This window comes from Petaurus breviceps, unplaced genomic scaffold, assembly GCF_028583685.1.
Source record: "Petaurus breviceps papuanus isolate PSGF00001 unplaced genomic scaffold, PetGlider_PUasm1.0 126, whole genome shotgun sequence".
Taxonomy (NCBI): Eukaryota; Metazoa; Chordata; class Mammalia; order Diprotodontia; family Petauridae; genus Petaurus; species Petaurus breviceps.
In genome coordinates, this window is record NW_027185655.1 from 14,682,900 (window position 1) to 14,708,523 (window position 25,624).

At 40.9% G+C, this 25,624-nt stretch overlaps 2 protein-coding genes and 1 pseudogene across 4 annotated transcripts; 1 reads left to right on the top strand and 2 right to left on the bottom strand.

Moving 5' to 3' along the window:
- Nucleotides 1-2,744: 2,744 nt before the first annotated feature.
- ABRAXAS1 (abraxas 1, BRCA1 A complex subunit) lies at nucleotides 2,745-17,272 on the top strand. Of its 2 annotated transcripts, none has more exons than XM_069093210.1 (9): nucleotides 2,745-2,929; nucleotides 6,682-6,772; nucleotides 9,410-9,446; nucleotides 11,282-11,348; nucleotides 12,682-12,875; nucleotides 13,614-13,733; nucleotides 14,967-15,051; nucleotides 15,549-15,666; nucleotides 16,541-17,272. In XM_069093210.1, the coding sequence occupies exons 1-9, from the start codon at nucleotides 2,843-2,845 to the stop codon at nucleotides 16,960-16,962; spliced, it is 1,221 nt and encodes a 406-aa protein (XP_068949311.1). In that variant the 5' UTR covers nucleotides 2,745-2,842; the 3' UTR covers nucleotides 16,963-17,272. The 2 variants fall into 2 exon arrangements, with proteins under 2 accessions (XP_068949311.1, XP_068949302.1); XM_069093201.1 differs by having other exon boundaries at nucleotides 2,747-2,929; nucleotides 16,538-17,272.
- Nucleotides 6,713-25,581, bottom strand: MRPS18C (mitochondrial ribosomal protein S18C). Of its 2 annotated transcripts, none has more exons than XM_069093235.1 (6): nucleotides 25,391-25,581; nucleotides 24,252-24,310; nucleotides 23,522-23,605; nucleotides 19,167-19,224; nucleotides 18,782-18,841; nucleotides 6,713-6,804 (listed from the first exon to the last, which is right to left on the bottom strand). In XM_069093235.1, the coding sequence occupies exons 1-6, from the start codon at nucleotides 25,488-25,490 to the stop codon at nucleotides 6,728-6,730; spliced, it is 438 nt and encodes a 145-aa protein (XP_068949336.1). In that variant the 5' UTR covers nucleotides 25,491-25,581; the 3' UTR covers nucleotides 6,713-6,727. The 2 variants fall into 2 exon arrangements, with proteins under 2 accessions (XP_068949336.1, XP_068949344.1); XM_069093243.1 differs by lacking the exon at nucleotides 6,713-6,804 and adding an exon at nucleotides 17,830-17,923 and having other exon boundaries at nucleotides 25,391-25,580.
- On the bottom strand, nucleotides 19,233-23,509 carry LOC138165082 (bcl-2-like protein 2 pseudogene; annotated as a pseudogene).
- Nucleotides 25,582-25,624: the final 43 nt, after the last annotated feature.

Below are 25,624 nucleotides of genomic sequence, written 5' to 3' on the forward strand. Positions count from 1 at the left end.
GACATGCAAACAAAAACAGTCCTGAGGCTTTGTCACATGCCCTACAAATTGGCAAGGATGACAAAAGATGGGGATAGTCAATGTTGGGGGGATGTAAGAAAATGGGCAAATTAGTGCATTGTTGATCAAACTATCAGTATAATAATTCTGGAAAGCAATTTGGAATATGTAAATAAAGTTAACAGAATGTCCATACTTTAAAAAATGTAAAAAACTTTATTTCCAATACAGACCAAAAATAACAATCAAAACCATAGTTTCATATAAACAAAAGACTGGCTGCTCCAACCTCTCTCAATAAAATACTCAGAACAGCTCTTCGGAAAGAAAACAAGTTCCCTTAATCTATTTTCCTTAAAATAAAGATTCTGCCTCTAAATGACTTGAATTAAAAGGAAAAGATACTGTTGGAGACACTTGTAGCAAACCAATGCTAGCTTCAGATTGTACGTTGTGAGGGGAAAAATGAAGAAATAATTAATGCTCGTATCAAAATGAACCTGAATGTCCATACATTTTGACCCAGAGATTCCATTAACAGGACTAAGCCTCAGGGAGGTTATTGGTAAGAAGAAAGTCCCTAAATAAACCAAAATATTTATCGCATTGCTTTTGATGAATAAGAAATTGGAAACAAAGTAGATGCCTATGGCTTGGAGAATGTCTAGAGAAACTGGTACATGAATGCAATGGAGTATTATTGTGCTGTAAAAAATGAAGGTGAAGTATACAGGGAACCATGGAAAGGCCTGAATCAGTGGTGTCAAACTCAAGTATAAGAAGATCCCTGGAGGTTTCGTGTCAACTTTTTCAAAAGACAAATTAATGTGATTTCTTTTCTAATGTATTTTTTATTTTTTTTGTTAAATATTTCCGAATTACATCTTAAATTCAAGAAGCACTAGAGATTTTTAAGACACAGCCCCTGGCTGTGGGTTTGATAACCCTGATCTATAGAATGTAGAGTGAATTAAGGAGAAGTCAGAAAAACTGATACACAATGTCAACAATATAAATGAAAAGAACCGTGAAAAACCTCAAAAGTCAGTGTTCCAAAATTAGAAAAAACAAGCATGTTTGTTCAAAGGAAGAAATATGAAAAAATACCCCCACCCCATCCCTTTGCAGACGTGCCAAGCTTGTTTACAAGGGTGGACACATTTTCAGATTTTTGGTGTATTGATCAGTTATGATTTCTTCCTTCTTCTCCTCCTTCTCTTCCTCCTCCTCCTTCTTCTTCTTCCCCCCGTTAAATTTCGCAGATTGGCCAAAAGTTATAAGACCTCATCACTCTGAGTGAAAGAAGTCTTAAGTGGATGAATTCTTTTGGGGCAGACCTGCTCTGTATCCTTGCATTTGGGGGGTGCTAGACAGCATCATTATAGTGGTAGGGATTGAAACATTGATTTTACGTTGTTATCTATAAAATCCCCAAAAGTGTTCACTCTACATTGTATCCCCGATTTCATGTTTTAAAATTTCACTTAAACAATGCTTTTTTTTTTTTCACCAGCTATCCATGGATAGTTCTTCATAAGGTCAAATAGTTCTAATAAAGCAAAATAATTTAAAATTTAAATGTTAGACCAAGAAGTTTTTTATAAGGTCAAGTAGAGGTTCTATTAAATAAAAAATTATTTAAATACTTTCATTGTTCAAATCCAATAACTAACATAAAATAATGTGTTGAATTGTATTTTTAGAGACCTATTCCTAGGAAGAGCATGATATTTATTATTTTATTAAATGGAATGTCTTTGAACTTATCTAACTTAATTAAATTTTCAACTTGAGATTCGTGCTTTCCAGTAATAATCTTCAAAATCTGGGGGCTTACTGAACGTTAGCTGATCTTAACTACAATACAGCTGAACGTAGTGAAAATTGGTTTTTTAAATGTCAATCATTAAAGGCAAAGTCTTGCTAGAAATAAAAGCTAACCTCCTTAACTATTAACAGAATGAGAACTTGACAAATATACATATCATGCAGGATAAGCTTGCTGATTCCCTAGGACCGACCAGTTTTAATCATTTCAGCTTTAAGTTCTTTTAGCTAATTTCTGGTTAGTTTCCTATTTATTACATCAGCAATAAATGGGATACATTTTATCTAGAAATACCTTAAACCTGTTTTACTTCAGATAATGCGTTATCAAGTGATAACTGCAAGTGATGACTTAAAGTTCCAAACGATGATCTTAGGCACACATCATTTAACACCTTCGCAGCTACTCCAGACTTTCTTCCCAGCACTGTATCAGCATCATCGGAACAAAAGCAACCTCGTTTGTTGCTTTGTTGCAAAAACAAAAGCCACTTTGTTGCAATTGACACCAACTCTTCTAAAGCACGAAAGGAACGAGAAGGCGCTGGCTGACCCGCGCCCAGGTTGGCAGAGGTCCTGCTTCTCTCTCGAGGGCGGCGGGTGCAGCCCCCACGCCACGCGTGGCTCCTGCGGCCCGCCGGGGCAGCAGCCGGGGGGCGTGGCTCGCGGCCCGCGGCCCGCGGCCGGCGTTGGTGCTGGCGGAGGGGCTCTGCTCAGCCGTGGGCACGTGGGCGACCCTCGCAGGGGCCTTTTTGCGTGGGTTCCCTGGGCCGGGGCACTGGTCTACAAAGCCGGGATGCCGAGGAGCCACCCCGTGCACGCCCCCGGCCGGTCGGGGAGGGCTGGGCCCTCGCTGCGGGGGGCCGCCGGAGCCGGCAGAGGGCGCTCTAGGCGCGCTCCCGCTCCGCGCACTCGGCCAGCGCCCGGAAGCCCCGGAGGCGGCGGGCGGAGGAGGAAGCGCGCGCGCGCGCGTCCGGAGTGCCCGGACGCCCGAGGCCAGGGCCCCAACGACAGCATGGAGGGTGAGAGGACGTCGGCGATGATCTCGGGGTGTGTGTTCGCCTCCCTCGCTTTCCAGCACCTGAACTCCAACGCCGACACGGTGAGGCCACGAGAGGTCAGGGCCGGGGAGCCAGCGGGCGAGGGGCTCCCGGGCCGTCTCGCCTCCGCCCCCCTCTCCCCCCACAGGAGCCGCGGCGATGGCCGCCGGGCCCTCCCCTCCCCCCACCCGCCCGAGCCTCGGTGACGTCAAAGACGGGGGGGGAGGGGCAGCGTGGGCCGGGCGGCTGTACCCCGACCCGGGCCCCCTGGGGTGCTGCTGGCGTTGCGGCCTGCGGCCTCTGTCGGACGCGTGGCCGTGTTACCACCTTACTAAGGCTCCCAAGCCGGGTAGCACCCCGCCTGGCCTCTCAGCCGCGCGGACGCCGCCCCTCCGGGCTGGTTCTGCGGGCTGGCTCCGCCTCGGTTCATGGAAATCTTCGGGCTTCTCGGACTCTGCCGGCATGTTGCGGCGCGCCCAGTCCGGGGGTGCGGGATTCGCGCACCCCCTTATTTCTGTCTCCCGGGCTCCATGCAGAGCCAGATTTTCGGCCGCGTGGGACTCGGGCCCGGGTTCCAAACTGGGGCTCCCGGCTCCCCGGGGCTGCGTCCGCCCGCTTCCGTGCAGCCCTTCTCCCATTTGTCGTCACCCAGATGGATCATCCGTGGTGATTCGGGCTCGGAGAGCCGCCCGTCTTACCCACTCTGGACCCGCGTGGCTCTGGAGGAGAAAGGGAGGCTTGGCCAAGCCCTCCCTCCCCCAGATCTAATTCACTTGCAAATCTTGGCTTCACCTTCCTGAAGGACAAACCACCTCTTACCCTTTGATCTTTGGCTCTGCTTAACCCTTTCCATGGTCTTTCAAAAGTTTTTCCACTCTATCATTTTCGTTGTCTTTACCTAACAGGTGATTACTCTTGGAAGCAGCCCAGAATACCTGAGACTGAAAGTTAGGCATATTGAATCTTTCTCGGCCGCCACAACTTGATTTATAAAAGTACCATTTTTCTTTTTCTCTTTTTGGGTGTTGTGAAATGAAGGGGAAAAATCCTTTATCAGAAGTCTTTAAAAAATAAAACTAAGCAATTTAACAGGGTTATAAAACACCAGGCCTTTTATACAGGTGAGATTACAGACCTACATGTATATTTATTTTAAATTTCCAGAAGTATTCATACCTTCCTGATTAAAAAAAAAAAAAAAGGTGCTGGTGTGAAAAAACTTGTAAGGCATTTAAAATAATTGGCTTCCATAGGCATCCTTACCTTCACACAATACCTCTTCATATCTCACTATCTCTTCCGTTTTTTTTTTAGTGGGATAGATTAATCTCCTAAAACAATGACTTAATCCTGTCATCCTCCCATTCTTTACTATTTATTCTTCCTTACTTCAAAAATCTGATCATATGCCAGGTCTTGTGAGAAATGATGTGGATGTAGAATCAGTATTCATACACCTCATTATAATGACCAATGGTAATTGGCCCAGGAGAGGAGATTCTTTCCATTGAAGAGGTGGAGGACTATGGGTTTTGTAATGTTGCATATGCAGTCTGGTATGGTTGCCAAATCAGTTGCCTGTAACTTTGTTATTAGGGAAAGCTTTCCAGGGAGGTGGGTGAGAAGGGCTTTGGTTAGAAATGACTGATTTTAAAATAAAAGATATCCAAAAAAAATTGTTTTCAGTGAACCTTCCCCCTCCTGCCAGATGGTTTAGGACCTAAATATATTTTTGCTAAACTACTTATAGAACAGTAGCCTTCTGATTGGTCTTCCTGGCCCAGGGCTTTCCCCATCCCTAATTCATCCAGGATAGATGTGACCCTGACAAATTTATGCTCAAAAATTTCCAGTGGAATTTAGAATCAAAAACAAACTTCTCAGTTTGACATGTGCAGTAAAACTCTTCATTTGATGTGCTCCTGCCCTCCTTTTCAGATTTATTACACATTACTCCCTTTCATGCAACCTATTTTCCAGCCAAACTGCCCTCCTTGCTGTTCCTGTAAACATTCTGCCTCCTAACTTCTCATGCCTTTCTATCAGCTGTCCCGTTTCCTTCTGTACCTGCCTCTCAGAATCCCTAGTGTTCTTCTTCAAAGCTCAGCTCAATCACACCTCCTGTGTGAGACCTTTCTTAACCTCTCAGCCGCTAGTTCCTCCCTCCTCCAATGCCCTAATTTTATTTACCTTTTATTTGTTCTTCAAGGGCATGGACAGAGTTAGTTTGTTTTAAACCACATGCCTAGCATGGCATAGATGCTTGTTGATTAATATGCCTCAGTAATCTGAATCCTGTGAATCCTCATTATGCAGAGAATAAAATTCCAATTGCTTTCAGAATTCAGGTCTCTCCATATTTGAAGCTCACCCTTCCTGTGTGCTATTAACTCTCACCTTTAACCAGACTAGGTATCTCACTGTCTTCTAAACCTGACTTGCTTTCCTGATTCCAAACCTTAACACATACAATTTCTCTTACCAAGAACGTCCTTTTCTGCATTAGACTGTCAACTCCTTGAAAACAAGATTGTTTTTTATTTTTCTTTATAACCTCAGCACTTAGCATAATGCCTGGCACATGGTGGGCATATCTTTTGATGCAGTGGTAAATGCTAGTTAAGTCCTACCTTCAGGGTTGGGATTATGGTCCTACTTCATTCAATAAACAGTAAAAGCTTACTGTGTTCACAAGTACTGGATAGTTACAGACAACAAAAAAGCCCTACCTTCAAAGAACTTATATTCTAGTGGGGTACAACATGTAAACAGAAATAAATAACAATGTAATTTGAGGAAGGAATTTTAACTAGAGGAATTAGGGAAGAGTTCATAAGGAAAATGGTCCCTTGGCTAAGTATGAAAGGAAGCTAAGCCTTCTAAAAGGCATAGAAAACAGCTTGCTCACAGGCATGCAGGTGAGAGATGGGACATTATGTTCAGGGAACTTAGAGTAGGCCATTTAGGTTGTTGTGTAAATATGTGTGACATAAATCTGCAAAGTTAGGCTGGAGCCAGACTAAAGGGTTTTAAATGCCAGGGTGAGTTGGTATTTTGAAAACCACTGGAGATTTTTGAGCAAGGAGTAACATAATTAGACTTGTGATTTGGGAAGATTATTTTGGCAGCTGTGGGAAATGAGTTAGAATAAAAGCAACTAAGGAAAGCAGGGAAGAGGCTGATTAGGTTATGAAAGGATGAAGACTAAGTGAGGGGAAAAAAGGGTGTGAATAGGAAAGATGTTGAGATAGGACTGAAAAGATTGGGCACTGGATTAGAGATTTAAGGGGTCATTGATGATTCCCAAGTTTCAAGCTTGGCCGACAGGAAGATTGGTGGTATCTTCAATGGGAATAGGAAGGTTTGGAGAAAGGATAGGTCAGAGGGGAAGATAATGAGGTTTGTTTTGGGTATATTGTGCTCCAGTTGCCTGAGAAGCCCAGGAAAGCAGTTGGTGATGTGGGACAACAATTTGAGAGAAAGATTAGGCTGGATATGTATCTATTCATGAATCATCTGTATAAAAATGATACTTGAACCTTTGGGAGCTGATGAATAAAGGAAAAGGCTAAGGACATCATTTTGGACCATCCCCATGGATAGGGGGGCAAGAGATGGATAATTCCCAGTAATACAGTTCATGTTGATTTCGCCTTATCACAGTTTTTATACCTGTACCATTGATTTTGACATATTGTCTTTTCCTGTTACTTGATTCATTCCTGCCTTCTCAGATAGGCTGAGTGAAGTGTTCTTTTGTATCCTCTTTAGTACCTAGCATATTCACATATTGCTTCTTTTTTGTACCCCATAGGAAGGTTTTCTTCTTGGAGAAGTGAAAGGTGAAGCCAAGAACAGCATTACAGACTCTCAAATGAATGATGTTGAAGTTGTTTATACAATTGGTGAGTATACCATGTATTATCTATGTGCAGACCTGAAAGTAATCAAGATAAATGCTCTTTTAAAATGTTTTTAAAATAAGTTTTTAATGGAGATTGAAAATAAAATTAATGCACTCCTTATTCTTTATTTAAAAGTATTAGGTAGAGCTTTGCTAAAGTGGGAAAAAATTAAGTAAAAGTGAACAGTAAGAATTACGGAATGCATTATATACATTCTGTAGTTAATTTAAAAGAAATTTCTTTTTCATACTCTTCCTGCTGGGCTTTATTGGTAACATAAAAATGCTAATGATTAATATGAGTTTATTTTATATTCTGTAACCTTGCTGAAGTTATTAATGGTTTCAATTAATTTCCTAGTTGAATCCCTACTGTTCTCTAAGTAAACCATCATATGATATGCAAAAAACAATCATTTTGTTTGCTTTTTTTACTCTCCAACTTTCTTCTCCCTTCCTTATTGCTGCAGCTAGCATTTCTAGTATCATATCAAACGGAGGATCCTCCTTGATTTATTCTTCATCTTATAAGAAAAGACTCTAGTTTATTCACATTACATGTGATGCTAGCTCTTAGTTTTAGTGTTTTCAACACACTTTTTCAAGTGTGTTTTTTGTAAACATATTGTTGGATTTTGCTTTCTAATCCATAATGTTATCTTCTGTTTTATGGGTGAGTTTACCCCATTCACATTCATTGGTTATTATGTATTTTTCTCTTTCTTTGTTTTCTATTTTCTCTTTATGTAAAGTATGCGGTCAGCACCAGTACTGTAGGCGCTGCAGTCTGCTTCTCTTTCCCTCTCAAAGAATGCAGTCACAGATTGCTTTCTTTCCTTTTGGGCCCCCTCCTCACGGTCCACCCTCTATGGTTAGTTGTTTTTTAATCTCTTTCAGTCTGTCTTCTCTTTTATTCTCCTTTCCCTTTCCTCTCCTGTTGCACTGTTGAAACTGTGTATTCTTCCCTCATTTGAGCAATTCTGATGAAAATGAGGTTCACGTGTTGTCTGTCTCCCCCCCATTCTTCCTTGTTTGTATAGTCTTCTAATTGTGCATCTTGATTATATGATATACTTTCCCTCATCCTTTCTCTCCCATTCTTCCCCCTTACCTCCAGTGTATTCCTTTTACTCTCCTTTTTGTCTCTTTTAGATCATATCAAAACTTCTACCAATCTTTCTTATTGACATCTTCTAGATTCCTGATATTAGAGTTATGAGGGGAAACATCATCTCCCTGTTAAGCTGTTAACACTTTGTCCTTATTTAATATCTTATAATATATTATTCTCTTGTACCTTTTCCTGTTTTTCTTGATTCTTCTGTTTGTAATTCAGAATTTGTACTCAATTCTGGTCTTTTCTTCATGAAAGCTTGATAGGGCTCTATTTCATTAAAAATTCATTTATACTTAGTACAATGCTTGGGGGTTTGATCTAATGGTTTTTAAACTATTTTATTATGACAAAACAAATTGAACATTTTTCAAGTGTCCAAGAATGGCTTACTTTCCATATCCTTTGTAAATTATGGTGACGGCTGCTTTCCTCATCTGTACCTCATTGTCGTACAGGCCGTCATCAGCTGGACTAATTGGAATAGCTATGACCATGTGTTTGCACTTAAACTTGGTTGAGGATCACAGATGGAAGTCAGGGGGAGAACATGAGGGCATAGATTATTGTGGCTTGTTTTTATACTTCTGCTCATGCCTACCTAAAAGTGAATTGCACATGGAAGGTTCTTATTGCATGTTTAATAGTGAATAAAAATAATCATCATTTACATAGTACTTAAGGATTTATTTACAAAGCCCACAAATATTCACATTTTTTTAGAAGTCATTCTTACACACCTATTAAATGACAGATTTGGGACTACACCCAGGTGCATAAATGTATGTATGAGGAAATGATCACACATATAATTGTCTCCTTTCCTTAGACTTGATTTGGCTTTTGACATAGGAATGAGGTAGCTTAGCTTTTACATATCTGTTGGGTTTTTTTTTTTTTCAGCTCAAATAGTTAACCTCTGCTTTAATAAAAAGAATTAATGCATCTTTTTTTTTGGGGGGGGGTGCTCCTAAGACTAGTGATTTGGCAAATTTAGGGGTACTTTCCCCTTGAGGAATTCTTTCTACCAATTTAAGTCCCTGATGAGTTGGCAACTTAAGAGTTTTAGAGGCTTATTCTGGGCCATTGAGAGGTTCAGTGAGGTGCCAAGAATGACATGGGCAAAATGTGTCTAGGTGGGACCTGAAACTAGGTTTTCTTGATATTGAAAGCAATACTGTGTACTTTGCCAGGTATCAATACACCTAAATTACAAGGTATATAATCTATTCCTCAGAATTTATTAATTATAATTATTTAAAAAAATAGTTCCTAAGCAGCACCATGTGCAGTGGAATTTAATATATATTAAACTATGGAATGTAGGTATAGAGAATATATAAAAGACTTTACTAATGCTGATAGCTCCTTTACCAAAATATGAAGTTAGAGAAAGAACCTCCTGAAATTCAGTAAAGATATAGCAGGCTAAGATGATGCCTTTGGGAAGGCATTTGTAATCACTACTGCAGTGGTAAGAGTTTCAGTTCGAATAATATAAAAATAATCATCTTTTCCTTTCAGACATACAAAGGTACATTCCATGCTATCAGCTTTTCAGGTAAGTGCCACCATATGTGAGAAGTTCTGACCAGTAGTTTGTGCTTGGGTTATGTCAGGCAAGCAAGGAATAATTTATTAAAAGCATTGCACTGAGGATATAAAGATAAAATAGTGAAAGTTCCTGCCCTCAAGAAGCTTAGACTTTATCTTATAATTAAAAGGCTTTTTCTAATAGCTTGAAAGTTGCTCATTTACTCATTCACCTTGCTCAGGTTCCTTATTTACGTTTTCCCTTTTGACTCACTCCAACCACCTGCTAATTTCCCCATTCAGTTCCCTAATTCAGCTACTCTTCTACCCTCTGTACTGACCAGTCCTATTGCTCACCCACCAGACTTTCTTGGATGGTTGCTCACCTTTTACCTCTTATTTTCTAACAGAGTTGCCATAACAAGGCAGCCATAGATTTGAAGTAGGGACTTTAACTTCCTTTTCGGCAGAGAGCACAGCCATCTTTGATTTCAGATTTTTATTTTTTAAATTGGTGTGAACCCGGTAGATGATGGGTCAGAACGCTTTTTCCAACAGTTTTTGTGTTGCCTGTTTCTGACCTCGAATCTTTGGGGAGCACTTTGCCTTTCTCCTCTGCCCTGTCACATTCAGCCATATTTTTCTCTACAGATTTTTGCTATGAGTAATTGAGACAGTGATCAGTTGGCCCAGCTTGAGGAGAGTTTGGAGACCTTAACTGTGTGAAGTTTCCCTTCAGTCAGTTCAGCTGTTTCAGTTCTGTATAGGTTTACCATCTGACATATGTTGAGGGTAATGTGTACTTCTAATAGACAAGTTCTGTTTATGTCGCACATACTTTATTGTATGTGCTGGGTAAGTAAAATTTAGAATGAAATTACTTGTACATTTTCTTTTATTTCTAATATAACATCCAAAAGGATATTAGTCAATAAACATTTATTAATTGCTGGGCACTGTCCTAACTGCTAGGGATACAAAGAAAGGAAAAAGTCTCTGCGCCCAAAGAGCTCAAAGTCTAATGGGGGAGATAACATGCAGATACCAGTTTACAAAGACATACACTGAATAAATTGGAAGTAATTAACAGAGGGGAGGCTCTAGGTTCCTGTAGAAGATGGGACTCTAGCTAGGACTTGGAAGAAGCCAGGAGGGAGAACATTCCAGCATGGAAAGGTAGCCAAAGAAAAATGCCTGCAGTTGAGAGGGGGAGTGTTTTGTTCATGGCAAGGAGACCAGAGCTGTTGGATCAAAGAGGTGGGGGTGGGGGGCTGGGGCTTTTGGTGCTGTGTTAAGGTAAAAGGAGACTGGAGAAGTGGGCTTGAGGTGAGGTCATAGAGGGCTTTGATCTTCCCTGCAGAAGTGGTGGACTATGGGTATGAAATACTGCATATACTGTCAGATTCAGTTGATGTGTTAGTTTTGTTGAATTGGGTCCCCACCCCCCTTTTTATATTCGGTTGCCAGGGATGATTTGTTGGGTGATAGCAGGGGAAATACAGGGAACATGATAAAACAAAGTTATCAATAATAACTTATAAAATAAAGCATTTTCTTGATAAGCGCTTTTAAAGAAAACAATTACAATTAGTAGACCAGGAATTAAGTAACTTTATTTGAAAACTTTTGGAAGATGGCTTTGTGTGTATTTTAGGGATTATTTGTCAGACTCATGAGGTGAGGTAGGGTCCAGTAGAATGTCAAGGCAGATGGTGTTTCCTGTTGACTTTGCTGGCACATAGATTCCTGTTGCTTTGAATTGGGGTGCTTCAGTTAGGACTAATTGCGATATGATACTGGGATTGAGGGAATTCTTTATAAAGGGATCTCAACTGAATTGTGTTTTCATCTGCCTCTTTTTAGCTTTTATAACTCAATAGGTGAAGTAAATGAGCAGGAGCTGAAGAAAGTCATCCCATACTACAAAAAGGTATTAGAACTTATTTACCTCCTTTAATTTTCTACTTTTTTGGCTTCCAACAAGAGTAATAGTCACGTTTACTTTGCACATATGGCTTTTAATTTTCATATTATCCTCCAAAGTAGATGAGGAAAAAGAGCTGAAAGGCCCCAGTCAGTGTAGGACCTGGAGGGCTATAGGCAAGTCCATGGGCTTTTCTCAGCCAAGTTTCCTTATCTGTCAAGTGGAGATAAGATATTGTACCTAAAAGGGTTTTTATGAGAAGAGCAAACTCTGAAGTGCTTTACAGATCTGAGAGTTAGGCTAGAACTCAAAAGGGCATTCTTCACCTGAAGAGGGGTTCCTCCTTTAGTGGCAAGAACACTGACTCCACAGCCAGAGGACCTGGCTCAAACCCTTCCTCTGAGCTGCTGACCCTGGGCAAGTCACTTCACTTCCCTTCCCTGGGCCTGTTTCCTCATCTACAGAAGGAGAGGCTTGGACTAGGTAGCCTCTGAAAGATGTCATTAAGTACTTAGCAAGATTGTGCATAAACTACTTTAAGTGAGGGAAATCTCACTTGCCCCTAACTACCCTAACCTCCCAAGGATACTCATTATGCTTTTGGAAAGCTCTAACCTTAGGAAGTTTTTTTTTCAATCAGCTTGCACTCCTTGCCCACAGTTCTACTCTTTGAGCCCAGACAGAACAAGTCTGATCCTTTCTCCAGAGGTCAGCTTTTAAAGTACCTGAAGAAGATGACTGTCCATGCTAAATCTTATTACCTTCTTCTGGATAAACATCCCAGGTTCCCTCAAATAATCCTTATATGGCATGAATTTGAGACCTTTCATCAAAATGGTTGCCCTACTCTGGGTACCCTTCAGCTTATCAATGACCATTCCTGAAACGTGGTCCTAGAACTGAACAGAGTACTAAGTTTTTGGTCTGATCAGGACAAAGCCTCTTTTATTAACTCTACATGAGTAAACATTTTTGGTTCACTGGTTTGTTTTAGTCAGAGAATTTATCTTTTAACTCTGTTGCATTAATCTCATCTTTTAAAAATGATGTCATTAATGAAAGGTTCGGGTTTTAGGACAGAAATAGGAAAGTTCTCTTAAACTTTCTTTTTAGGACTTCTTTTCTCTCTTAAAATTTTTTTAGTAAACTCTAAGGAATGCACAAGAATATTGTAAGTACAAAGCAGTATTTAAATTTTTGGAATGTACAAAATGCATATATGTAAATCCTTAAGCTTGTTAAGAGTTTTCTAAATGTTGATCACTTATTGAATGTTTTATTATTTTGTCTCATTGTGGAAGTACAGCTTTAGTACAAACATTTTATTTTCTCCCCTTAGAATGTTATTGGATGGTACAAATTCAGACGTAATTCAGACCAAGTAATGACATTTCGAGAGAGGATTCTTCACAAGAATTTACAAAAACATCTTTCAAATCAGGGACTTGTTTTTCTGTTACTAACACCAAGCATAACTACAGAGAGCTGCTCCACTCATAGGTTGGATCATGCATTACATAGACCTCAGGAAGGGTAAGTATTGCATGTATTTGGACCAGCTAGTCAAGTTCAGGATATACTATCTGCTGTGATTTTTCAGTGTTTAGTTCTTAAATATTTTATACAAATGTGTAAGTTGATGTAACAACATCTTAATGCATGGGTTTATGGGAAATTGGCCTTTCTGCATTGTATCTGGATTTTCTTGAACATAGAGTCACATAGTGATCCCTGTACCACTGGGAGGAAAATCACAAATTTCTCCTTCCTTTAGTGATACTACCTCATGTTCTACAGCTATCCTTTCCACATCACATCTAGATTCTTGTAAAAAAAATATACTGACTTGATAGCTTTTTTTTTTTTAACTAATGGAAAATAGCTTAAGCCAAATATTGGTTATGCCTAATTATAGCTATATTCCATTTTAGGCAAACTATATATATATATATATATATATATATATATATATAAAGTAACCAAGTGTTTTTTATATTCTAAATAACTGACAGTACTGTTTTAGTTAAATGTAATTGCTTATAAATTGGATCAGTTTTATTGGAGTAATTTTTTTGGACAAATGATAGAGGATACCTGTCTACCTTGTTTGTGTAGGGTAGTCTGTTATGAATGGAAAATAAAGATAATAGGATGTCACTGCTAATTTTTAACTTTGCTATAAATAAACTTCATTTTTTTAAAAAGCAATTGGGGTTAAGTAACTTGCTCAAGGTTACATGGCCAGTTATTGATAAATTCATATTTTTTTAGAGTTTTCCAGAAAGTGCCTTTAGTGGTGACCAACTTAGGCATGTCAGAGCTACAGGGATATAAGACTGTGTTGAGTTCTTGTACATCCACTGCCTTTGGCCGAACAGTCCATGCACATAGGTAAGATGGCCCCTCAGCCACAAATTCTTCACCTTACCCATTTCAAATATATTCATTTTCTTTAAAAAATAAAATAAAATTGGATCATTTAAAAAGGATAGGACTTCAATTAATTTTAAAGCTAAAACAGCTATGAAGGATGATTAAGAATAAAGTCTTACTACAAATATATGTTCTATCACTTTTTTTTTTTGCTTTTTGGAGAGGGGCAGTTGGGGTTAAATGACTTGGTTAAAGTTACACGGCTAGTAAGTGTTAAGTGTCTGAGGCTAGATTTGAACTCTGGTCCTCCTGACTTCAGGGCTAGTACTCTATTCACTGCACCACCCACCCCTATATCTCACTTTCATCAAGTCTTCATGGCTTCTAGGTAATCCTATTTTTCCTCTTTCATTGCCTATCAGATCAGTAGGTCATTAAGCATAATTAAATATTCTTCTTTGGGTCAGGCCCTGTGCTGGGCATACAGTGAAACCATCCTTGGAGCTTACCTTCTCTCTGTGGAAAAGTAACATATACATAGATGAAGAAATACAAATTATACATACAGTATACACAAGGTATTTGAAAAGAGTGAAGAGCCTGATGGTCTTCAAAGTTGGACATGGGGCCTTGCTGGGGGACATAGCTTATGACTGGAGCTTCCTGATCAAGGACTTGACATGGTCATACTTGTGCTCTGGGAATTCCATACTTCCCCAAGTGGCTGTCAAACCTTTTCCTTTCTGTCTCAACAATGCCTTCATCCCTTTTTCCTTCCAAGGGACCTAACTACCTACCAAATTGATAAAAGGCCATGCAGTATGAACTTTCTGGTCTTCAAAGTTTCCTTCCCTTTCGGTCTGAAAGAATGAGGTCATCTTTCTCTAAAAGTTCTGCTAATTTTCCATAATCCTATCAAACTCTTTCTACCACCATTTATCCAAGACCTTGTCCCATTACTGAGCATCCCTACTTTTAAAAGTTAAGACTCACTCTCTTGGGTCACCTTCTACATGTCAGATTTATCTCATCCTTAAAAAAAAAATCTAATTTTTGACCCTACAACATATCCCACCTCTCCTACTTCTCTCTTAAAAAAATTAGTACTTTGCCTCCTCAATACCAACTCAGAGAATCTGTGTTTAAGGGCCCTACATCACTACTGTCAAATCTTCATTTTACAGATGAAGTATAAACAAAAGTTTTGACAAATATAAATGCACAAGAAAATATTTCATCTTTCACTAACAGGTCAGAATTTTTTAATGAAGATGGAACTTTAAAAGAGGTACAGAAGATAAATGAGCTATATGCTACTCTACAAGAAGAATTAAAGGTAATTGATCTCAAGACTTTAAGAGAGTGTTTCTAGCTTTAGAAATCATGCCAGCTGTTGTACATGGGATATGTACATAGGATTTCTTGGAGATAAATTCAGATTTTTGCCTAGTGGTATTATCTATAAAAAATACAGTGTAGAATTTTTTTTAATCAAATATATTATTGAATTTATAAACAAAAACTATATTATTATACATGTTATACACTTTTTTTTTAAATTTTCAAATTCAGAAAGTTTATTTTAATAAATTCTTCAGCCTATAAATCAAGGTAGTCATTTTGGGGAGTATATTAAGCTTCCCTACTCACAATGTTAGATTTTTTTAAAAATTGTACTTGCAGAAATGCAGTAGTTAGTGTGTGCTATGGTTCAGGAAGTGGTTAAAATTTGTGATGTTGCCCTATTCTGTCCAGTAGAATTCCTTTCATTAGTATGGCCTACTAAGGTATTCTGAATTGGAATGTCGTCTGTATAATTAATTTTTTTTGTAGGAAATGTGCACTCAAGTATTAGAGAGTGAGCAACTAGTAGAAAAATTAATCAAGGATATAAATAAACTGAAAGAAGAACTTGCAGCAAGGAAGAAATCAGAAGAGACCACAGTGTCAGGTAAAAAGAAATGTCAATATTCTGCTGCTTATCATACTTTGTTCCTGCACAGCTGCCATTTGAGGACATCCATAAATCATCCATTTACTTAGCGCTTTCAGATCAACACAGCTATTATTTCACAAGCAGCTTCCTATTTTACAAAGAAAACAGGCTCAGAAAGTGATGGCTTTGGCTGCCTGTCATAACCAGTTTTTTTGTTTTTGTTTGTTTCTTTTTGCTTTTTGGAGGGGGGAAGGTAGGGCAATTGGGGTTAAGTGACTTGCCCAAGGTCACACAGCTAGTTTTAAGTGTCTGAGGCCAGATTTGAACTCAGGTCTTCCTCACTCCAAGGCCGGTGCTTTATTCACTGCACCACCTAGCCGCCCCTTCATAACCAGTTATTAAAGCAGCATGCCATGCTACTGTTTACAGTGGTGTCATACTTTCACCTAACCTCAGTTTAACAATATTGATGTAGTCACACAGAGGACGGGGTGGTTTTGCTAAATGAAAAGGACCCTTTCTTCAATTCAGGTTAAAGAAGACACCTTTGGCAGATGTAAGCCAAGCTTGCCAAATATTCTAAGTAAAAGTATTATTGTAATAGGATAAAATTTTGAAATCGGACTCTTAGGTCAAATAAGCCACGAAAGGCCCTGGGGTGGGGAGCCTGCAACCTTGAGCCCACATGTGGCTCTCTAGGTCCTCAGGTGTGGCCCTTTGACTGAATCCAAACTTCACAGAACAAATCCCCTTAATAAAAGGATTTTGTAAAACTTGAACTAGTCAAAAGGCCACAGGTTCTCCGTCCCTACCCTAGACCCTCACATTCCATGGCAATTTGAACTTCTACATAATGTTGAATAATAAATCATGTTTTTTGATTTAGCAGTAAGAAGCCATGACCTGGAAACAGAAGAGAATGTTCTTCTCTGTCAAGCTTTACGGACATTTTTCCCAAGTTGTGGATTTCTTCATTCATGTATTGTTTGTTTGAAAGGCAGGCAGATTTCTAAAAACTGCTGTAACACTGACCACAAACTCCATCTGGTGAGTGAATTAACTCTAATGTTAGAAAGCCCTGATTTTCCAGAAGATGATGAAACAAGATGTGGAGTTAAGCATAAATCTCTCAACGTAGAGAACCAAAGACCACTCAAGAAAACACGACTGTTACAGATTCATAATCAGTCTCTTAAAAGAGATCATGAAAACGACGATCAGGAAGAAGAACTGACAAGCAGTATAGACACAGATGAAGATGCCGAGAAACTGAAGGACAATATTGAATATCCAGAGTCACCAACTTTCTGAACCTTTCATACAATTTTTCTGATTGTCCCAACTGACCAAAGGGCAACGGAGAAAAGAGTTTACTGTGTTTTAAAATACAAATTGGATATGTTCCAATGATTTTCTAAAGTATTGCTTCATATAAAATATTTTGGAAACTTTGTTAAATTTAAGTGTGACAATATTTTTATTATCAGCTACCAGATGGGGGACAAGAAATTCTCGTGTCCACCTTCTGTGTCTTCATACACATTGTTTCTCCTTGATGGCAAGCACTTTTGGGGGGTTACCTGTCACTGAGAGGGCACTTAATAAATGGCTGCTGAAAGAATGAATTGTACTTGTCTCTTCAGTCCTTCTTTCTTTTTTTTTTTTTTAATAAGCAGTTGGGATTAAGTAACTTGCTCAAGGTTACAGGGCCAGTTATTTCTGGGTGTGGTGCTAAGTATCTGAGGCCGGATTCGATCCCCAGGTCATCCCGACACTGGAGCTGGTGCTCTTACTTGCTATGCTACCTGGCCGCGCCAACAAATGATGTTTCAGTTAAAATTCTAAAGGGCTTGGTTTAAAAAACAAACCAACCCATCTTTGATTTACTACACGTATCACCTCCCTCCCTCTCCTGGCCATAGGCTAAAATTCTGTTGGTAAAACCAAGAACCCACGATCAGCTTTACAACAACTGAGTGATGTCAGGTAGAGTTCAGTTCACAAGTTCACAAGTCTGAAAGTTAATTATTCAAAAGAAGATAATGGAGACCATCTTTTCCGGATGAGGAAACTGAGGCCCAAATGACAACACAGAAGCAGGCCAGGTGTTCTGACATGCAGGCCTGTGCTGTGCTCTTAAAGCTGAATCACAGTTGACAGCACACTCTGTCAAACAAATTTTGTTGGTACTAGCTTTATTCTCAGTATTTGATGTTACAGATTTTGGGATCTTTCAGATAAACGGGATCCTTGTAAGTAACTGGCATAAATCCTACAAAAAGATAATTTGCACAAATGAAAAATAAAACTAAAATTAGAAAAAGATCAAACATGCAATAAAAGCTCATATAGTGAGAGCCATTCCTCAATAGACTAGTGGCAGAGAAGAGAGAATAGTTTGCAAAGGAGGCAACGCAAGACTAAGGAGGGAAATTTTTATTAAAATACTGAATTATCACTTCATATAAAACCCAGCAGAAAACAGTGAAATTTAGTGCTGGATGAAAACCTGTTAGAAAACAGGTATGCTTCACTTCACTGTTGGTTGGACAGTCCAAGTGTTTTTATGAATTTTTGTAATTATTTAAGGAAAGTGATTTAATTTTTCACTTTCTTTGAACCAGAAATCCTATTCCTGGGACTAAAATCCCAAGGAGGCTAATGAAAGCAAGGAAAAATTATGAGAAAAACATTCATAGCATCGTTTAAAAAAAAAAATAACCAAAGCTGGGGGAGAATGTGCCCAATAATTGGGCAAATGCTAAAACAGCTGTGATACAGGAGTACAATGCAGCATCGCTGTGCGATAAAAATGATAAGATATGAATTCAGAGGGCATAACAAGACTCACATAAGTGAGCCAGTGAAGAAAGCCAAACAAGAACGCACACCAACCACACGGTACAAAGGCAGCCTCCAGAGCAGCATCACTAGACAAAATTACAAACTACAAAAGGGCAGAATGACACACTTGGTTGCAATCAGGCTGTTCTGCTTAGCTCTTAGGAGAAAAGTTATGAGGAATTTGGGTATTGGTTGGAAAGCATCACATTAAAGCAAAATATATCCAGAAACACATACAGTAAACTATATAATGGGAAAAAACTGGATAATAAATATTCACTCTTACCCATGATCTGAGCCCGCTTAATAGCCTTTGTAATCTCCTTCTGTTTTTTCCCACATAAGCCTATCAAAGAAAAATGTTTTCATTAATTTCACTCCAGATACAAAAAGTTAATGCTTATGTAAAATTCTCAGGATGATTATACAAGTAACTGCTTTAAAAGATAAACTAATTTCAAAATACCCTAACAAGTCCTATCCTTGAACATGTTTTTGAAGAATTGCACGCTAAAATACCTAATGGAGCCTAAAGTGCCTAAAAGTCAACCATTCTGCCTCACCTGTAACATTTAGTCAACAGAATACTAGCTCATTTTCATTTAAAACATTGGTTTTAAATGAGCAATACATAAAAATACTCACAAATGTGTTTTAACAGAAATAAATACCTGTTATGTGTCTTCCATAAATGCATCCAGTGAATGGAGAAACAAACTGGGACAAAAGCTGTTGACATTTTTTTAAAAAACAAAAACCAAAATTAGTAGTAATCAAAGTTAATAAGTAACTTTTACAAAGTCAGTTTTTGGGGGGTTTTGTGTTTTGGTTTTTTTTAGTATTGTAATACCAATTCACATTTACATGGTGAAAAAGTTGCCTTACAACAATCTTTTCAGATAGGTATGATTGTCATTCCCACTTTAAAGACAGGGAAACAGACCCAAAGGTGCTGTGTCATAGCAACAGAACCAGAAAAATGTTAGTACTGAAACTTTTAGCTCAGGGCCTGGTGACTTCTGAATTCACTGAGATGTCCTTGTCTAAATGACAAGGTCTGATATAATCATATGCTTATATTATTTTTGATGGGGACATGAATATCTTTAAGAAATGCCAAGCCCATTTATTAACAGCATGAGCCAAAATTTTTAAATATCCCTGTGAAATTAAATGTCCAATTAAAAATATGCTTAGATTACATAATATCTTAATACATAATATCATCAGGGAAGAAAGTAAGTTTATCCCCTTTTAAGTACCAAGTCTTAAAAGTTTTCCTTTTACATGACTATCATTTTTTTTCAGTCTTCTTTAAACTTCTGTATTTTATTTTTTAATACGACCATTACATATTACACAAAAATAAAAGTCAAATGAACCCAGTATTTATAAATTATTAAATAAAAATACATCAAAACATATTTCTATTTATAGAGCTTTTTTCTTTTCTTCGAAACTAACCAAATCTGTTCTCGCTTTGTTTTCTGACTTGGAAAAGAAAAATAATGCATGTCCTGGCAGAAGTGGGGAGTGGGATAAGCACTCTCAGGACCTAGCTGCCCCACCTCCACTCCTTCCATGGCCTAAGCCAAGCTTCCCACCTGCCCCGTGGGTTCTTGGGAGCAAGAAACACTCCCCTCAGCCTCTTCACCAAGTTTACCCTTTAGAAAATGGCAATTAAATGTGTTTCCCCATACTTTTAATGAAATGGACTTAAAAACAGGGAGCCTGCTTGGCTACAAGACAACCCCCAGGAACTGAATAGCCCCAAAGAGAGAAGTCCCTGGTTTTCTGAAGGAAAGATCTCAGGGGCTTCCACTGCCCCCAGGAGTGTCTGGCCAAAACTGCCCACTGGGGTCCCATGCAGTCATGCTTCCAGAGACCAAGTCTGAGCATTCTCCGCTTTAAACCAATAAGCCCTGCCTCCAGCCAGGAGCAGGAGCCTCATAGCAGTGCGTTTTCTGTCCTTCTGACCATGGTTCCTGTACCGCTGTTATTAAAGACCCCTAAGAGAGCTAACACAGGCCACAGGTTAGGCATCTGTGTTGGGGGGGGGGGAAGAGCTGCGCTGTAGGGAAAGAGGGGCACAATCTCCAACTGTGAGCTGTTAGCTGGGCTGGGTTTGTCACTAAGTCAGTATTAACTGCCCTTCTCTCCATGCTAACCAGCTGTGACTGACTCAGTGCTTTCTGACTCATGATACCACCTCACCCAGTACAGTCTCAGCAGAATGTCTGTCACTTCCCCTACAAATTCCTCCAAGGAACACAGCTCTCAAAAGCAAAAGTTTGGATTAAACACCTGAGGCCAAAACTGGTCCCACATTCTAAAGCAGCACAACTAAGCTGCCACATTCTGGGACCAAGTAAAAGTCTCTACCCAGAAGAGCCAACTGTGTTCTAGATGAGCAAGTCAGTGCTCTGGATCACAGGCAGGGTTCTAGAGCACAGCGTATCTGGACTCAGCATGTAAGAGCACCAATTTTAGCACCTTGGAAAGTGCAGAAGCAAGGTATGGCTCAGGACCATGCATCCAGGAAGAGCTCCTTCCTTCAAAAAAAGAGTTATTTCTGGATCCATTGTGGGTTACAGAAATCCAGCATTCTCACACTAAGAGACACAGACAATTAACACCCATGCAACCAGCCTGGCTTCAAAGCATATATAAGTGTTTCTAGATCATGGCGTGCACTCTAGAACCCACACACCTGCCTTTGATCTAGCAGCAGCAATGCCCACCACATGGAATGGGTATACCCTACCCTCACCCCTGAGTTCAGAGCTGGGAATGTCCCTCTCAAGGAATAAAGACTCAGTTTCACTGAGGCTTAGTGTTTAGTACACAGAGTTATGTTCTAGATTAGCATCTGTGCTCACACTTTCAAAAAGGGAAATTTTAACCCCAATTTAATTGTGTTTAATTTTGGGTAGAGAGGTCCCAGAAATAGCTAACCTTTCCAGACACCACTGCACCCTGGTGGGAAAAGCAGGACAGATAGTAAAGTGTCCTTCCTTCCCAAAGCTCCTTAGCTCTGCTATGTCCAGAGCCCCAGAAGGGGCAGCAGCAAGTGCTAAAGGCGTGGGGAAGGGGCTAATGAGGGAAACGGGGACAACTACAAAACTGAGCCATCTCAACTAGCACACATCGCCCTCGTCCCCCAAACCCTGCTTACTGCTTTCTGCAGAACAGCCTCAACATTCTCAGTCTCTAGTGTCCCTACCCCCTACCCCCATTACTGGGGCAACCAAGGGAGATCTAACTCCTCCTGTTCATTGCTAGGGAAAGTTATTTTTCCTTGAGGAGGAATTCCAGCACCACCCCAGGTACACAAAACTCACAAGTGCACACATACACACACACACCCAAGCACCCCACTTGTCATACCCACTTCTCACTGCAAACTGAGAACCCCCGGGTACCCACAGCCATTCCAAAGAGCCTACAACTTTCTCCCCAAATCCTACCTATCCAATGAAGACTTCACCTCTCATATAGTTTTACTGCACTCCTTGGATAAGTCCACCACCCCCTAGGGTTGCAAATCCCAAATTCTCTAGAGTGAATTCTGCATACTGCTCAATTTATGGGTATTGCCCTGTAAAATCCACTCAACCCAGGCCTCAACCCTGCTGTGACTCTCCCTGTCTTACACTGACTTTCCAGATGTCTTCCATATTTCCTTGGCTCAACCTTCCAAACTCCTGCCTGACATACAGAGTTCACTTATTTCCCTCCCCACCTCCCCCATTCCATCCCCTTTTATCCCTGTCCCTTCCCCATTCATCCATCCCACCTCTCCCAAGGGGTTCTCTCCATTCTATCCTACTCTTTCCTTCCCACAGCCACTCTAGACCAAACACTGGATTAAGTTCTCACTTGCTGGCAAAGAAGGCCCCCACAGTCACAGGGGCCCCTAGTGCCACAGGCCCTGTCTGCACTGTTCGCACTGAGGCCCAGCTCGCCTCCCACAGAGCCTTGCCTCCTCCAGAGCCCCCATCCCTGTACAGAGCCGTGAATTCCGCCTGCGGACCCAGTCTGCCAGCTGGGTCTCTAAGTAGGTCACCATCCAGCGTTGCACCTGTCCCACCAGTGGCTCCATCTTTGTTGACACTCTCCACACAGAGCGCTACCCCAAAGACAAAGAATGCCACAAGACAGCCCCAGTTGGCCCCCCCTAGAACAACTCATCTGAGACCTGGGTAAAACGCTGCTGGGCTGAGCCAGGAGTCCCATGCAACTGAGCAGCCAGATCAGAAAATGTGCGTTGGAAGCAGGACTCACTCATCTCCAGCAGCTCACACGGCCTGGTGCAGGGGCTCAGTTGTAGGGCCCTCTCCTGGGCAAGTTCCACAGGCATAGCCCTTCTGCCTTAGCTTGTAACCCACAAAATCTGCCACCAGGGTTCGAGTGTCTGGGGCTGAGGCTAGAGTCGCCATCTGGGTGGCAAGTCTGGGCAGCAGCTCCTAGGACACAGCACTGGTGGCAGGGAGCCCCCAGCTAAGGCCATGGAGCTGGGTCAGGCCGCTCCCCAGGCTCTTACGTGATTATCTTTAATGTGAAACCTAGAGAACTTATGAGGAAACAAACTTCCTCAGTTAAAAGGTGGGGGGGATTATAGATGTTTAATATGTATATATGTTGTGACTACTAGTTCTGTTCAAATGTTTTGTCACAAAAGGGTAGTGTTAGTTAAGGGTATACATAGAAAAGGAACCAAAATGCATACAAAAATGTATTTATACTTCTGTCTTGTTAAACAGAAGATAATGATCATAAGTTTATGCAATGATTCATGACTATTATGGTAAATATCAGCTCCTTGGGGGGAGCTCTTTATACCAGCAGACCCAAGAGTTCTTCTTGTCAGCATTGGATAGTGGGCTTTTCTCTCCCTCCTCATGAACTTACATTTCTGGCTCACAGCACTAAGCTCCCATTTTAAACAGTATTAAATTCTCTTTCACAACCATCAGGTGGCAATATCCCATATTCAAACATCTCAGGTAATAAATTCAAGTCTCACCTGTACATTCTTATAATCTACAGTTTTTCCACACAAGATACATTTTTTGTTTGGTTCCTTGTAGGGGTTTTCCATTGGAACTGGCTAGATTTGGAAGGAAAAAAGAATCTATTAATAAAATATAATTCAGTGTAACAGCTAGCACCTAAACAGCACTTAAAAGATCTGCAAAGCACTTTACATGCATTATCTCTTCTGAGCTTCATAAGAGCCTTATGAAACAAGATACTACAGGTATTACTGTCCCCAGTTTACAAATGAGAAAGCCGAGATCCAAAGGGATTAAGTGACACAAAATTTTACAAAGCTGGTAAGTGTCAGGGGCAGAATCCGAATCAAAGTAGTTTCTCAAACTAACTTGCTTAGTAAATGCCTGCACCTAGCATATTACCTTGGTGCTTAATCAGAATCTGAAGCACGGGTAAGAGGAAATCTTTGGAGTAAAACTAAAAAAGCCAATTGTACTGAAAATGTCGGCAATAAATGTTTTTGATAATCTGTAATTTTACATTCAGTCATTTAGAGAAAAAAACGACATTGCTATTTTCTCACAGAATTCTTATTCATACCTCTAAGAAAGCTTAAGAAATGACGTGATATGAGAACAAGTCTGTTACAAAGGATTTTTTTTAACAGTTTCCCTGACAGCCGTTTACTCAGAGGAATAGTAGGAGAGTTCAATCCCATTTACAAAAGCCACAGGAACCTGAAATTCACCAGTGTTTCTTACCATATCTTCATTAGTGGCCACCTCTTTATACTGGGAACAACTTCTCCGAAGTACTGTAACTAAACAGAAAACAGCAAAATGCAATTACAATTAACTATACCTTGAATGCCTTTTAAAAAAAAGTGAAAGAGGGTTATAAGGAAAAGTAGTAAATGTTTTACAACTATTTTAGCAGGCTGGACCAAAGCCCTTATATGCCAAGTAAAGTAAGAGTGTAAATTCAGCAGGAGTGTAAATGGCACCCCAAAAAAGGTCCTAATCCAGGAATAATTTCCCCCCACCAGTTCACTGACTGGAATTGGCAGAATCTTCTGGGATAGGTGACCCAGATGGAATTAAATTCACACCAGCTTATTGAATAGCGAGGCACAAATGAAGGTTCTCGTGCAAATGTTGGCAGAGAAAAGTCTTGGCCACCTGGTGAAGAGAAAAATAAAGACCAACTCGGCTGTGTTGTCTGATAGCCCATTCCTGGCTCGGGCGACACGAAGGGCCTACTAGGTGTGAAGTACTGGGGACACGAGGATGGCCAGGGGCAGCCTCCAATCACCTACGGAGAAGCCGCTGTGGATCCCCCTGGGGAGAGCTCCCTGCACCACGGGGCCGGGAGGTGCAGGCGGGCAGGGAGCGCGCTCCTGGGGCACTAAAGAGCTGCCAGGGGGGAAGGGAAGGAGTGCTAAAGCGCCTACTAGGTGTCCCATACCGAGCTGGGGGAGGGGCTCCGATGCCCCCCGGGGCAGAGAGAGCGCGGGTGCCCCCACGGAGGGGGCAGCGGGAAGGAAGGGGCACGCGTGGAGGCCCTACTAGGTGCGGGGCGCTCTATCATTATTATCTCCATTTTGCAGGCGGGGAAGCGCAGGGAGACTGAGGCTGTGACTCGTCTAAGATCACGCAGCCGTAAGCTCTGGGGCTCTCTCCGTCCCAGCCCCGCGCTGTCCACGCACCGCACCCCCGAGCCGCCTCGCCCGGCACGGGGTTGACGCTTAATGCTGGTGGACTGAACCGGAGCCCAGTGAATGAGGGAGGGTCGGCCCAGGCCCGCAGGTGTACCGGAGCCTTGAATGCCGATTCTCTTCCCCCGTCGGCGCGGCTCTCGATAGTTCAAGGAGACCCCCAAAGCCAGGAGAAGGGGCGCTTACCAGTCGGAGCCACGCGGCCATTAAGGCCAATGCAAGCCCTTCCCAAGCGCATTATTAGCTGCTCCCTCCCAAGAGCAATAGAACCGAGCGGGCCCGCCATGGCGAGCCCAATAACCTTGCTTCCCTCACTCAAAAATCAGCTCGCAACGATCCCTTCCGGTTCACGGTTCACTTTGCCGTCCAAAACCGGATGTAATTGTGCTGGAGCTGAGACGGCGCGAGCTGATGACGTCA